Source organism: Rousettus aegyptiacus, unplaced genomic scaffold, assembly GCF_014176215.1.
Source record: "Rousettus aegyptiacus isolate mRouAeg1 unplaced genomic scaffold, mRouAeg1.p scaffold_m13_p_3, whole genome shotgun sequence".
In the NCBI taxonomy this organism is placed as follows: domain Eukaryota; kingdom Metazoa; phylum Chordata; class Mammalia; order Chiroptera; family Pteropodidae; genus Rousettus; species Rousettus aegyptiacus.
Genome location: NW_023416306.1, coordinates 172833186 through 172846015, shown reverse-complemented (window position 1 = coordinate 172846015; position 12830 = coordinate 172833186). Strand labels below are relative to the sequence as shown.

The 12830-nt window shown below is 45.2% G+C and overlaps 1 protein-coding gene and 1 non-coding gene across 3 annotated transcripts; both read right to left on the bottom strand.

The window, feature by feature from the left end:
* Positions 1-310: 310 nt before the first annotated feature.
* On the bottom strand, positions 311-8540 carry EIF5 (eukaryotic translation initiation factor 5). Of its 2 annotated transcripts, XM_016121466.2 has the most exons (12): positions 8358-8540; positions 8014-8223; positions 6733-7012; positions 6549-6630; positions 6100-6272; positions 5690-5801; positions 4814-4959; positions 4420-4578; positions 3922-4083; positions 3432-3596; positions 2943-3077; positions 311-2524 (listed from the first exon to the last, which is right to left on the bottom strand). In XM_016121466.2, the coding sequence occupies exons 3-12, from the start codon at positions 6802-6804 to the stop codon at positions 2435-2437; spliced, it is 1296 nt and encodes a 431-aa protein (XP_015976952.2). In that variant the 5' UTR covers positions 6805-7012; positions 8014-8223; positions 8358-8540; the 3' UTR covers positions 311-2434. The 2 variants fall into 2 exon arrangements, with proteins under 2 accessions (XP_015976952.2, XP_036095318.1); XM_036239425.1 differs by lacking the exon at positions 8014-8223.
* On the bottom strand, positions 5323-5448 carry LOC118601150. Its single transcript, XR_004950236.1, has one exon. It is a non-coding gene; the product is annotated as a small nucleolar RNA SNORA28 (small nucleolar RNA).
* Positions 8541-12830: the final 4290 nt, after the last annotated feature.

Sequence of the window (12830 nt, the reverse complement as noted above, 5' to 3'; positions counted from 1 at the left end):
TGCAATATCTGAGGTATGCCTGTAAAACTTGGCATGTGAATTCCCTAGTAAGCTCTCATAAATACTTCAGCAAATCAGATAAGGTATATATTTGGTTTGTGATCAACTCAGTCTATACAACAGAAACTTAAGTCCTCAGGAAAGCCACCTACCCAAGGTGGTAATCAACATGTTTTTTGAGTAGGGCCGGCAACTGTACGAGAGAACATCCAACAAAACCACAGCAGCAGCTGCAAAAACGGCAGATTTTAACACTCCGAAATCTTACGAAAACTTAGGCTAGTTTTAAAACATTAAAGCAGAGACAAAATTAATTTCAACATTGTTTTAATCAAGTAATGTAGCTGTTCGAAACAGGAAATTTTAAGACAGTTGAATAGAGCAAAGTGAAGAGGTACATTACTCTATCAGGATAGCCTCTGTGAATAAAATTACGTGGATTTGAATTCTATTGGACGTTTGGCACCAGACTGAACACCAGTTTAAGCCAAAAATTTCTCTTTAGTGTTTAGAAGCCCTGAACATGTTCTTCGCATTAAAAACAAAACCAAAAACTGAACCTCTATAACAACCTTATAAGCTTGATACTGGGTACATTGAGTGCAAGTCGGCTTTAGGCCACCAGTATCCATCTCCTACAAAATTCTCGAATGATGAAAGCAAACTGGCCTATGGCAAAGAATTTGAAACCTAGGTGAGATGTGAATTTGCAAAAACCTCTTTGGTGTGACAAAGCACATTTCTTCCAGGTATGTGGCTTTTGCTTTGCTCTCATCAAAATCTATCAAAAGGCAGATGGTGGCCAACTCACCTCTCTCCAGTAAAATTGCTGAATTTTAATTTCTTAAAATATCAAGCTAACAAGGTTTTAATTATATCAAGTGTTTGTATAATTTCAATGTGAAAAATTTTGCACACATTTTTTGAGGTCTCATTGCAATCTGTGAGATGAAACACAAAGCAGAGAGATGAATGCTGTAAGCCTGTGTTCCAAATGAAACCAACCTGTGGTTCTTGCTTCCCACAGTGGACTTTTTATAGCAAATAAATGCAGCAAATTTCTATCTTGAAAATGGTTTCTCAGGTGTAGTCAGAACCCATGTCAAGTGGAGTTTAGATCAGCTAATTAATTGGGCAGGAATTTGCGAGGAAGTTACTTCCAAATCTAAGGCCCTCGTCACCTGCATTCAGTGGCCATCAACCATAGACCTCGAGTGTCTGGCTATATTCAACGTGAAATAAAAGACATCAAGTTTTAAACCAAGATACAGGCCCTGACCTGAAAGTACAATTTTAGCTTTTCAAATAAAACATCTTGGGGGGGGGGGGGGCGGTTGAGACATAGTAACACTTATTTTGGCAAGATAGCAACCAAAACCTAAATAGCATAGCTATGTGTTCAAATGTAAAAGGCATTAAAGAAAAAGCCATAGCATAGTATCAGGGGAAAACCACACTGAACAAAATATACAGTATGTATCTAAACATTTTGAAGTTATAATTTAAACCGTAAAAGCTGAAAAATTATGGGTATTTTTTTGCTAGAGAGTAAGTGCACCTTTGTCATCCCCCAAATAAAATCATTGAGCTTACTATTTAATCATACCCCAAAGCTTGAATTTTCTCTCAGCACAAAGCAACAGCTACATACACATAAAATGCTTATTTGTTAATGTAATAACTCCCCTGGCTCATCCAACGTGCAATGCACAATGACTTCAAAGACTACAATTTGGGGCAAGTGTACACAAACTGACAAAAAAAATTCAAGTTTCAAAAACTGCTCTTAAAATTATTTATAGGACACTCAGGTCATTTTTACTTAGTACGATAAAGGTGTTGCACTGCCATTTGATTATTAGTTCACCTTGGCAAGGTATGTAAGAATTTACATTACCAGATGCCAATTTGAGGAACCAGAGATAAGACTTAAAGTACTGTATTTAACAGCTGAGTAAGGTAATTACAAATAAGTTTGTTTACATTCTGCTGAAGACCACTTTACAGTCTTAGCACCTAACAACTTCTAACAGGCCCCAAGAATCCTATCAGGTTAAATGATGGTACATTTTTAAAAGGAGCCAATTATTTCAGCTTAAGTCATTCAAAGCCAAAAATATGAAGAATGACCAAAATCAAATCTTTATTTTTATAACTGTATAAATGTGATCCAAATGTGTCCACCACTAATTTCTCAAAAAGAAACATGCTATAAATAAGCAAACTATATCTGCTCACTGATATGTGTATGGACTCCCTAGATGTCTCATTGGGCTTAATTACAGACCACTCACAGCAATACATTTTTAGTAAAAAGTGTAGCATGATGTTAAGCCATTTCTTTTTAGCTTTTGCACATACATGTTGCACTTCTGGTTGATGATGCAGAAAGATTCTCAGCATTACACTGTTAAGCCGGGTTGTACCCACCCCTTTAAATGGCATCAATATCAATGTCATCTTCCTTGTTGTCAGACTTCACAGCTTCAACTTTCGGTACACTGGCAGTCTTCGAATATACCACCTAATAAAGGAAACGTTTTTTATTGAGTTTTAACCTTTATCCCCATACATGTGCCTATAATGTTAAGTCGATGGTAAAACAGAAAAACTACCTAGATGCATCTATTACTCATTAAAGTTTTTAGGCAAAAGAAAAGCTCTCTCCACAGTCTAACAGTATTTTGATAGTTTTTACAGACCACTGACACCTCTACACTTGACCTGCATTAAATAAACCCTACTTCGGGAATTCAAATATTTACTTTGAATTATGTCGGGGGGGGGGTGGAGGGGCAGGGCGAGGTGGGGTCTGTGATGCCACTACTGTTTCTATTAACAGCCTATAATCAATCAACTGGTTCAATTACCCAAGTTTGGCCTTTTACAGTTCTCAAACACCCATCACAAATACTGATTTTAACCCTTTCCCCAGGGTTCACCTCAATATTCTCATCTTCATCATCTTCTTCACCACCGGAAGATTCCTCCTCTGCTTCCTTCAACCACTTTATAAATGGTTCTGCTTTGACACGAATCTCTTTGGCAAGTTCTTTTGAGACGTATTTCTTAGAAGCCTAAAAAACATTAGGTACAATTTTCTTTTAATTTGGTAATTTAAAAAAAATAGCTTGTTATTTATATATTTAGCTGCTCATACTGAGCTGAGGGAACTGGGTTACATCCTAATCTTGAGATCTTCAACAGAATAGATGTATTCAACAAGAGTATCTGATTCTGAGAAGTATCTTCTGTTATTACTAGCAAAACAAGCTGCCATGGTGGGAATCGCCTATAAGTTATATCGGTCAAGCACAGGGACTGCATTTTCATGCAGAAAGAGAATAGGTATTCGAAGTTACTTATTGCAGATAAGCTCCAACAGCTGTCTCAACATTTTTATCTTGAAGCTGTTTGTATATATTCCCCACCTTTTCCGACCAGCTGATGATGACCTCTTCTTCCAAAAGGTCTGCGTCATACATCTCCTTTAAGATATGTGGGATCTTGGAGATAAGCTGAGCTTGATGCATTGCTACCACACACTCTAAACCATGAAGAAGGTACCGTTGAGCTTTTTTGTTGTTGTGACAAAACTGCAAACAGATTATCTTTGTATTAACAAGCTTTTACAGATGTTCTAGGTTGACAATTCTAATATCCAAGTATATTCATTGCCTTAGGATTGTTCCTCAGTTATGGCCCCATAACAGTGGTTCAAAAAGGTCAATGCACAAAGATCCCTATGTTACTTTATCTATAATGAACCATGTGTAGTTTTCAGATACTCCCATGCTTGTAAAGCATGTCAATTATCTCCATTTTCAGGGTGACAAGAGAAATGAGGGAGTGAGGTTAAAGTGATATTCCCAAGGTCACACAGCTGTAATCTCATTTATGAATCTGAAATAATTTGCTTACTCGTAAGAAATGGCGCCTGTACTTCTTAATCTGCTCTCTAATCTTCTCATTAAAAAGAACTTCAGTCAAAACAAGAGGACCCATGGCTTTTACATCCAGTCTTTCTGCTTCAGCAACAATTTCTTTGTCAGAGGAGTCAATAATACCCTCTTCTTTCTTTTTCTGCAAATAAAAAGCAACTCAGTGAAATGAAGACACCTTCTGCTCTAGAGATACTACTTGATCTCTGTTCTTACAACCTTTTCCCCCAATTTGATAGTTCTAGGATTGCCAATAGATAGACACCAAAGATAATGCCTGGGACCACAGTCAAAAGATATTTGAATTAACAGAAAAAGTAAAAATTAGCCTTGCAACTCAATATTCAAAAGCTAGCATGACAAAGTTATTTGCCAAATACCCAGTTTAGAATAACAACTAATAAAAGCCTAAGGCTGGGTTGAAGTTGATTTTACTGATCGAGCTGTTCAAATGCTCAAGAGTAAAAATTTTCTTTACCTTTACAAAATCGAAGAGGATATTAACTCGCTCTTCAACAGTCCTTTCCAAATCATCACTGAGTGTCAGAACTTTGGCATGGTCACTGATTTCATCCATTCTGCGCCTTTGAGCTTCCTCAGTTGTATCCTCCCCCCAATCATCATCCTCTTCTTCTTCCTGTTTATAAGAGCAAAGACATTTTAGAATGTTTCAGTTCCAGTCAAGTTTACCACATTGAATTCGTTTCCTAGTAAAAGCAGCTCGGTTCCACCTTAATTCAACCAAGCAACAGCACCCGGAGCCCTAAATACTGTTGCACTGTGTTAAACTGAAGCTAGTCTCTCAGTACTTCTCTTCGCCATAACCAAATTTACACTTTCAGCACCCGCCACACCATTGACTCTGCACTTACCACAGCGTGTGGAGGACTGATTTCATTTGGTGGTGGTGGTGGTGGTGGTGTCGTCTCACTACTGGACACGGAGCCGTTTTCCTTGTCTTTGCCCTTTCTATTTTTCTTTTCCTTTTCTTTCTTCCCTGTACCACTGTCACTATTCTCTACAGGAAAACAAAAAGAAAGTTTAGTACTATGGCTTCTGGTACCCTCAAGTGCCTGTCACGAACATTTAAAACCCTGCCCCTCTGCTTCTGAACTCCTCTCAGAAAACCACCCTCTAACACAGTACGCTACCTAAAATTCTAAGACGATTCACAGACCGAATCCATTCACCGTTATTTCATAGGTAAGAAACTCTGGCTAACCATGGAATATCCCAAAATGTTAGCCGTATTAAATTCTGGGTAAGAGAGATGAAGTGATGACTCAGAAGCTAGTGGAGACTGGCATTCATGCTCCTCACCCAGCCTTCATGAATTTGAACAAGGGCATAGCTCAACTGCACGTTAGCCAACAGCTGGAATGCTGTTTAAGTCTATATAACGGTTTGTCTCATGGAGAAGAGAACACCGGAATAGGTTTGACTTTCTTACTATAGCAAGCTCAAATTGTGTCAGACGATTTTGATCATCTGCCACAGAGTGTTGCTTGCAATGCTCTATAAAGCCACTTAGGTATGAGCCAACCCCCGCCCCATTTAAAAAGTATTCCAGAAGTAGATCCTTTGGTGGAATCCCATCAGAATTCATTTCATAATATTTGTTTTCAATAAAACACTATAAAGAATTACACATTCCTTATATTCTAATTTTATGGCAACAAAGAAACTTTCATTTCTAAAACCCAGCTGCTTTATAGTTAAGACCTCAGAAGCTCACCATGAAGACTTACCAGGTGGGTTCTTGAGAATGAATGTGCAGAGTTTGTGATGTGTGTCAAGCATGCCTCGGTAACCACAGGCTTTACAAGAGTTACCTATTGTTTGCTTCTTTGGATTGACATGCTGCCAAAAAAGTACAAACAAGTATGTCATCCGTAATGTAAGAAAATTCTGTAAGGAACAAATGTGAAAATATCTAACCACTACACAACATCTAAACACCAAGCTTAACGTACAGAAGAAATGTCCCCCTAGTTATCTACTTAAATTTAATTAGCATAAGAACAGCTCCCAAATTTGTAGGTTTTGTATTTTATTTCTAATTAAGTCTGTTGTCTCAAAATATGATTTGGTTCTATCAACCGATCAAAAAAGCAGATATATGGTTTCTTCTATTGACAAAAAACTCAAAAACACTCACCAATTCTGTTTCAGGATTCTCACACTCAGGACAGAGAACAAATTTTTTAATGAATCCATCCAACATGTCTTGCAGCTTATTCGCCTCATGAGATCCATTGACAATGTAACGGTCATTCTTAACATCAAACTGGGTCTGTGCGCCCAGCTCACAACCAAAATATTTGGTGGGATCTATTTGGAAGGAAACACAAGATTTGATTCATTATAGTTAACTAATCTTTGGCTAGTCAACCACATTTAACACTGCCTGTTTTTGTTATTGGATTAAGAAGATGTTTCCTGGGTATTCTTTCACTAACAGCGACTAATAAGCTAGTTTTAAATCCAAGGTCTCATTTAACCTTATTTAAGCCAAGCATGCGATTCAGACAAAATTTTCAAACCAAAATGGTCATGACTGCTATCACTAACATGCCTTTCCAGACTTCTCCAAGAGACATTACTTACACGTTGGAGGCCGATTAAGCGCCTTTGCAACGTCAACCATGTTGACTATAACTGTCTTGATTCCATTTCCTTTGCCCTCAACCTAAAGAAAGTAAAAAATTTAATTTGCACTGTCTACCCAGAAAAAGCAATCTTTAAAACAATCATCTATAGTAAAAGTTTAGGACTTTCTACTGACGTGTACCTTGGCAATCAGACGGGGCATCTTGTAGCGATAGAACTGGTCTGACACGCTGCGGTTGACGTTGACAGACATTTTGGCTTATTAGTGGCTTTATCAATAAAATGAAGAGATCTTTGATTGCAACTTTTTGGTATCTTCTGTCTGGAGAAGAAGGGATGACATAAACGACTGCAAGAGTTCTCGGTCTCTGACATGAAAAAATTTTCGCCACTGAGGCTGTAAGCTTCTTGCTTGTATGCTATGTTTCCCCAATACAGGTACCAATGGCTGCGCAACAGCTCTGAAAGAGAGAAAAACACCCCCCGGCAACACGTTCCCATTAGTTATGCCAAATTTTCCTATGATAGACAGCATCCTACTCCGAACGAAACAACAAATATTTTCCTAACACAGGACACCTGTAGCAACGTAACAGGCCTCATTTCGATTAAGACCTGACTCTGGTTAAGGAAATGCCAGACTAAAAACTACCAACTGCTCTGGGTTTCTACAAAACCAAACAGCCGGCATTTCAACAGTACTTCTCAGGAATGGGCTTATTTTAACGACTGATGGAAAACGAACAGAAACCTCTCTCCTACCCCCAAACCGCGCTTGTATTGGCAAAAAAGTTGCAATACACTCCCCCCCCCGCCCCGTACGAGCCGTCGTTTTAAGACGGAAAGCTGTGGCACGGTTCTTGACAGCCGACTTGTCCCTTCGGCAGCCAAGGCTTACTTCAAAGAAACACTTTCGCAGGCCACGGGAAGCGCGGCGGAGCGAGCGTGCGCCGAGCGGAGGGAAGGCGGCGACCTCGACCTCCACTCGCTCGCCCGCTCTATGCAAACACACGGTTAACCTTCGCTCCCGTCCCCATGGCCACCGGGCGTTTCGTTCGCGGCTGCGGGGCGCTGCCCGCGGAACCACCTGCGCGGCGCGACATGGCGAGGCTCCTCCCGGGCGGCAGGTGGGCCGGGCGGCGGCCGCCCCGGCTCGGCGGCGGGGGGATCAGAACCGGCCGAGGGGCGCCGGCCCGGGCCGCCCCCGCCCCGCCCCGCGCGATGACTCACAAATGCAGCAGCCGGGCCTGACTCAGCCGACGCGGGGCCGCGCGGCGCGCGCGCGCGGGGCGGGGGCCGGGGCGGGGGCCGCGAGGGGAGGGGAGGGGAGCGGAGGGGGCGCCGCCGGGCCCCGCCGCCCGCCCGCCCGAACTGCGCCACACGCGCCGGGTCACGCGGCGCGCCGCCATCTTGTGCGGCCGCCATCTCCCCGCCGGCCCGCGCCGCCCGCCCGCGGACTCACCGTTTTCGTCAAATAAAGACATAAACCCAACGCTGCTCGCCCGGGACTGGGATGAAGTGTGGCGCGTGTGAACCCGAGTCCGAGGAAGGGCGGCGGAGGCGGCGGAGGAGCGCAGCGAGCAGCGGCCGGGCAGGCGCCGCCGAGCAGCGGGGAGGGGCTGTCCCAGCGACGTCCGGGGTCCACACCCTTCAGCGCCCGGGGCCTGGCGACCTGGCGCGGAGAGACGGCGCCGTGAGCCGCGGGCGTCGGGGCGCCTTCCCCGCCAACCAGCGGCCCGCGGGGGTCGAGGGGGCGGGGAGGACTGGGGAGGGGGCGCGGGGCCGCCACCTCTCCACCGGACTCACCTCTGGAATGTTCTCGCTCTGACTGAACAACGCCGCCGCCGCGCTCAAGCTACCCTCGGCCTCAGTGCCCGCCCCCAGCGCCAAGCGGCACAGCCCATTGGCCAGAAGCCCGCCCGAGCTCGCTCGTCATTGGCCTGCATGCTGCGTCAATCGCGCCTTGGCCCGCCCCTCCTTCCTGAGGCTCCGCTCGCCGCCTCAGCCCGGCCCCAGCTCCGGCTCCCGGCTCCCGGCTCCCTTCACCTGCCTCCCCTCCCCCGCCTTTCCCAGAGGCCTCCGCGGTATCGCGAGAGCAGGCGCGCCGCGGCGCCGAGGGGTGCGGGGATTCGGCCGCGGGGCCGCGCGCTGTCGGTTTGGGCGCCCAGGGGCAAGATGGCGGCTGGCTCCCCTCCCCCGCGGCCTCGGCCCGGCCGCGTTCCCGTTTGAGTTCCCGCCGTGGGTTCTCGGCCTCGCTTGTGTCCTTCCGTCCCCCGGGGACGCGTATTGTCGGGTCTTGGGGAAGTTTTTTCCCCACACTCCCTAGGCCTGGGCACAGGTTGGCGATTGGAGGAAGGGCCCGGGGCTTTCATGCCTTTTATCCTCCGAAGCTCGGGTCTGCGTGGCCTCGGCACCGTGACTCGCCTAGTCACCATTATGGGGTCGTCGTGAGGCCCCGTCGCCCGCCCAGCTTCCGCCCCTACACCCGCCCTGCACACCTACCTTGGCTGGTCGCTCCCATCCCCCGTTTTCAGGACCCGAGAGCGCACCTTGGAGAGGGGACAGTCTGCTTTACTTTCACTGTGCTCAAAATACACACAGGGGGTGACCGTTCGTAAATCACCTCTCCCTCTCAGCTTATAAATGAGATTTCTTGTTGGGAAAAGCGTAAACCAAAGCAAATACCCCTACTGAGGTTCTAATGTATTAACTTGAGAATGAGTGCTCTTAGAGCCTCTCATTTTAGTTCTGTTGAGGTGATTACAGAAACCACCACTCTTTCTGAAACATTTTCTGTAAAAGTTTCACTTATGACTGTAAAAATTCACAGTCCACCCTGAAATCTGAGAACATACTTGACTGTAAAAGAACAAGAGCCAAATGATGGAGCTGTTGGTTCTGACCTGCTGTCCTGTGACGGCTGAGCGTCTCAGGCGTAGTGTGTTTCCCCAGGTCTGGGTGAAATAGCAATGCTGCTGAGGACAGGACGAGGTGAATAAGAAACTGCCTTGTAGATCAAGTGGAGTTTGCAAAGGAGGTTAGACTTGAAAGATTTGTTGATTTTTTATTAATGTTCAAGATTACTCTTAACGTTTTATAAGCTTTTTAAACTTAAAAAATTGACTGTTGGTGGAGAGGATGAATCGGGTGGGATAGAAGTGGTTTGTGTTCTTGAGTGCATTGGCTTTGTTAAAATCACACTGTGTATATACCCATGTATAATTGTTAAGCTGAGTGTACAATGCTTTATGGGTACCAGGGTTCCCATCAGGCGAACTACAACGGTAAAATCCCAGAAACGCTGCTCTGGTTAGTGGTGGAGCATGACTTAGCAGTATCGAAACTGAGTTTTTGCATGACTGTGTGCAAATGACACTATTTTAGAAACTTTGTTGGAAAATATGGTCATGAAACTAGTCTGAGGTAAGAACCCTGCTTCCTCAGAAGAGTTTTTAAATAAATACAAACCAATTAATTTCTTGGTATGTTTAATGGCCCCATATTTAATTTCATTTAAAAACTTTGTACTGATTTTAACTAACTTTTAGTATGTGTACTGTGGATGAAAATGTGGTTCTAGGGAAAGTAACCTCACTAGGCGATCTGATCATTTCCTAAAAGGTCAGGTCATGATGGGTGAAGTCTCACCCCATGCATATAACTTCTTTAGTAAAAGGTTCATCTTTGTCTGAAGCAAGCCCTTCCATTGTTTTTGTGCATCTAGGTTCACATACCTTTGAAATGAGCATAACCACCCTTAAAAGAGCTGAGAATCTTGTTAACTATCCTTGTGATCCAATCCCTGCTAGCTTTCTACCTTCGGGTAATCTGCCTTACGTTCCCTCAATTTCAAATGCATGAAAGAAACTGTGAAACCATTTTCTGAAGCATTTGAGATCTTCTTCCCAGAAACCAATGTTAGTTTTGGCTCAAATAAACTTCATAAAAATTCTGTACAGGTTTGGATATTCTTCCGTTGACATTACCACTCATTTGTATCTAATCGCGGACAACTTTTTAAAATTAATCCTAACTATACCATTTGTTGAATGCTTCAAATAACCTAGGAATTTACTAAGTCCCTTGAATATATTATCTTATTTACTTCTTAGCCCCTAGGAGGAATTTTTAACCTCTTTTAACATATGAGCAAACAGGCTTAATGGAAAAAATTAAGCAACTTGCCCAAGATCATATCCCTAGTAAACGGTTTGACCTGGGGCTGTATGATCTCAAAGTCAGTTCCCTTGCCGTCATGTAACACAGAGTCTCCAGGTAAGCAAACATAAACATAAACATAAAACTAGGCAATTTCCATATGTAACCTCATATAATTCTTTAACGATCACATGAGGGAGTGTTGTTATACCCACTTTACAGATGAGGAAAGAGACTCAGGAAGCTTAAGTAATTTTCCCAGAGTCACCTGTCTAATAAATAGTGGACAGTGTTTGAACTCTAGCTTGTTTGAAGCCAAGCTCATTGCACAATTGTTTCCCATTTCTGGATCTCTGTCTCGTTTGGCTGTTATTTCTCTCAATCAGGTGCTCACAGTTCACTAAATAATGGGCACTTGGTGCTTGTGATATCCTTGTCAAATGACCCCTGAATTATGCATTTCAGTGCATGCCCTGGATGGTAGACACGAATAGCTGCTGAAAAGGCCTTACAGTTGTGTAGGTATTGGTGTCTGTGAGTGTTTAGCATAAATTAACCCCCTTCGCACGATCAAGCCTGTGTGGATGGAGAACCTTGTGCCTCTGTGATGGGCCTTCCGGTTGGCCAGCTGGCCTCCGTCTTTGCCATCCCTCTCTCAGCTTTCTCTAACCTCAGTGTGTTTTTAAGTGACTATACACACTGAAGTTCCTGTCTCCCCTACTAGGGGATGAGCTGTAGGGCTGAGCATTGATTTTCTTCTAGCATTAGCCTGTCACAGCTGATGTGCGTGGAGAATTCAAAGCTGCTGGAAGGGAACTGAAGGCTATCAGGTGTGTATAGAGGTGGCAAAGGGCGTCGGCTGTTAAGGGCTAGTGTCCCAAACTATGATGATCTAATGCCCCCATAGTAGTAAGCATTTCTGAACTGCTGGGCAGCGAGGATCCAGGCCCCAACTACAGCACAGGGCCTGCCTAGGGAGGCCACATGTAAACAAGCGGAGGCCAATATCTGCTTGGGGGACACCTAATGAAGGCACGCCCCTCCCCGGCACGCCCCTCCCCGTGGCATCTCTGAGCCTCTGGACAGGATGTCTCCCTGCCTTTGTGACGACCCCTCCCCCACACACACCGCTAGCACTAGCGTTGCTGGCACTTTATTGTAGTTATCTGTTTACTTGACCGCCTTCCCATTAGGCTAAACAACTGGCAGGCAGAGGACCTGTCCTTGAGGAGAACAAAGGAATCTGAACTTTGGCAGAGGATGGGCGGGGGTGCTTCAGTTTTGGAGGGGAAAGAGACAGGAAGCAGAGGTGTGCCTGAGGAAGAGAGGAAGCATGCAGGCAAGGTGTCACTGGAGAATGACGTGGCATCTCCCTCCTCCTGAGTAGGTAACTCCCACCAGAGTCTGTCTCACGTCATTACTGGGAAAAGAGAAAAAAGTGCAAAATGGTTTTGAGTCAGTAGATGATGGAGAAATGTGGATGACTTGGAGGGCATGCCTGGCTCTTGGATGGGTCAGTCACATCTAGTCACATGGAAGCCACACCCCAGAACAGGACAGAGACCCAGTGCTGCTCCTGGTTGGCCTCAAGTCCTTCCTTCGGGGAAGCTGGGCGTGTGGCTGCTGAATTGGCCCCCACCCGGCACGACAGGACCTTCCTCATGCCGTGCGCTGCCCTGGGCACACGCGGTGCACACAAGGCTGGCAGAGGCTGAGGGATGGCAAGACGCGGGGACTCTCGCTCCGAATCCTGACAGCCATTTGCAAACCTTTGTGAGAGAGCGTCTTAACGTGTTCCCAAACTCTGCCACACATTGTCCTCTTTTAGCTGTGAATCTGGCACATTTTATCCGCCCAGAAGGTGTCCACATACCAGCCCCTGAGCTCACTGAGCCCCGACGGACCGTGGCTGTAATGGAGCACGAGAGCAGCACCAGCAGGAAGCACGGCTGTGTCCTCAGCCGAGTCAGCGGCCACTTCGGGCAGACTTGCCATCAAGGTAGAGCTTTCCAGTACAAGTATCTACGGCTACGTTCTGGGCTCTGTATCTCTTTGGGGACGCCTATCCTGCCTATCTGTGCGCGGCCTGATTTCCCCAGCCGGCGGTTCTCAGGTGAGGGT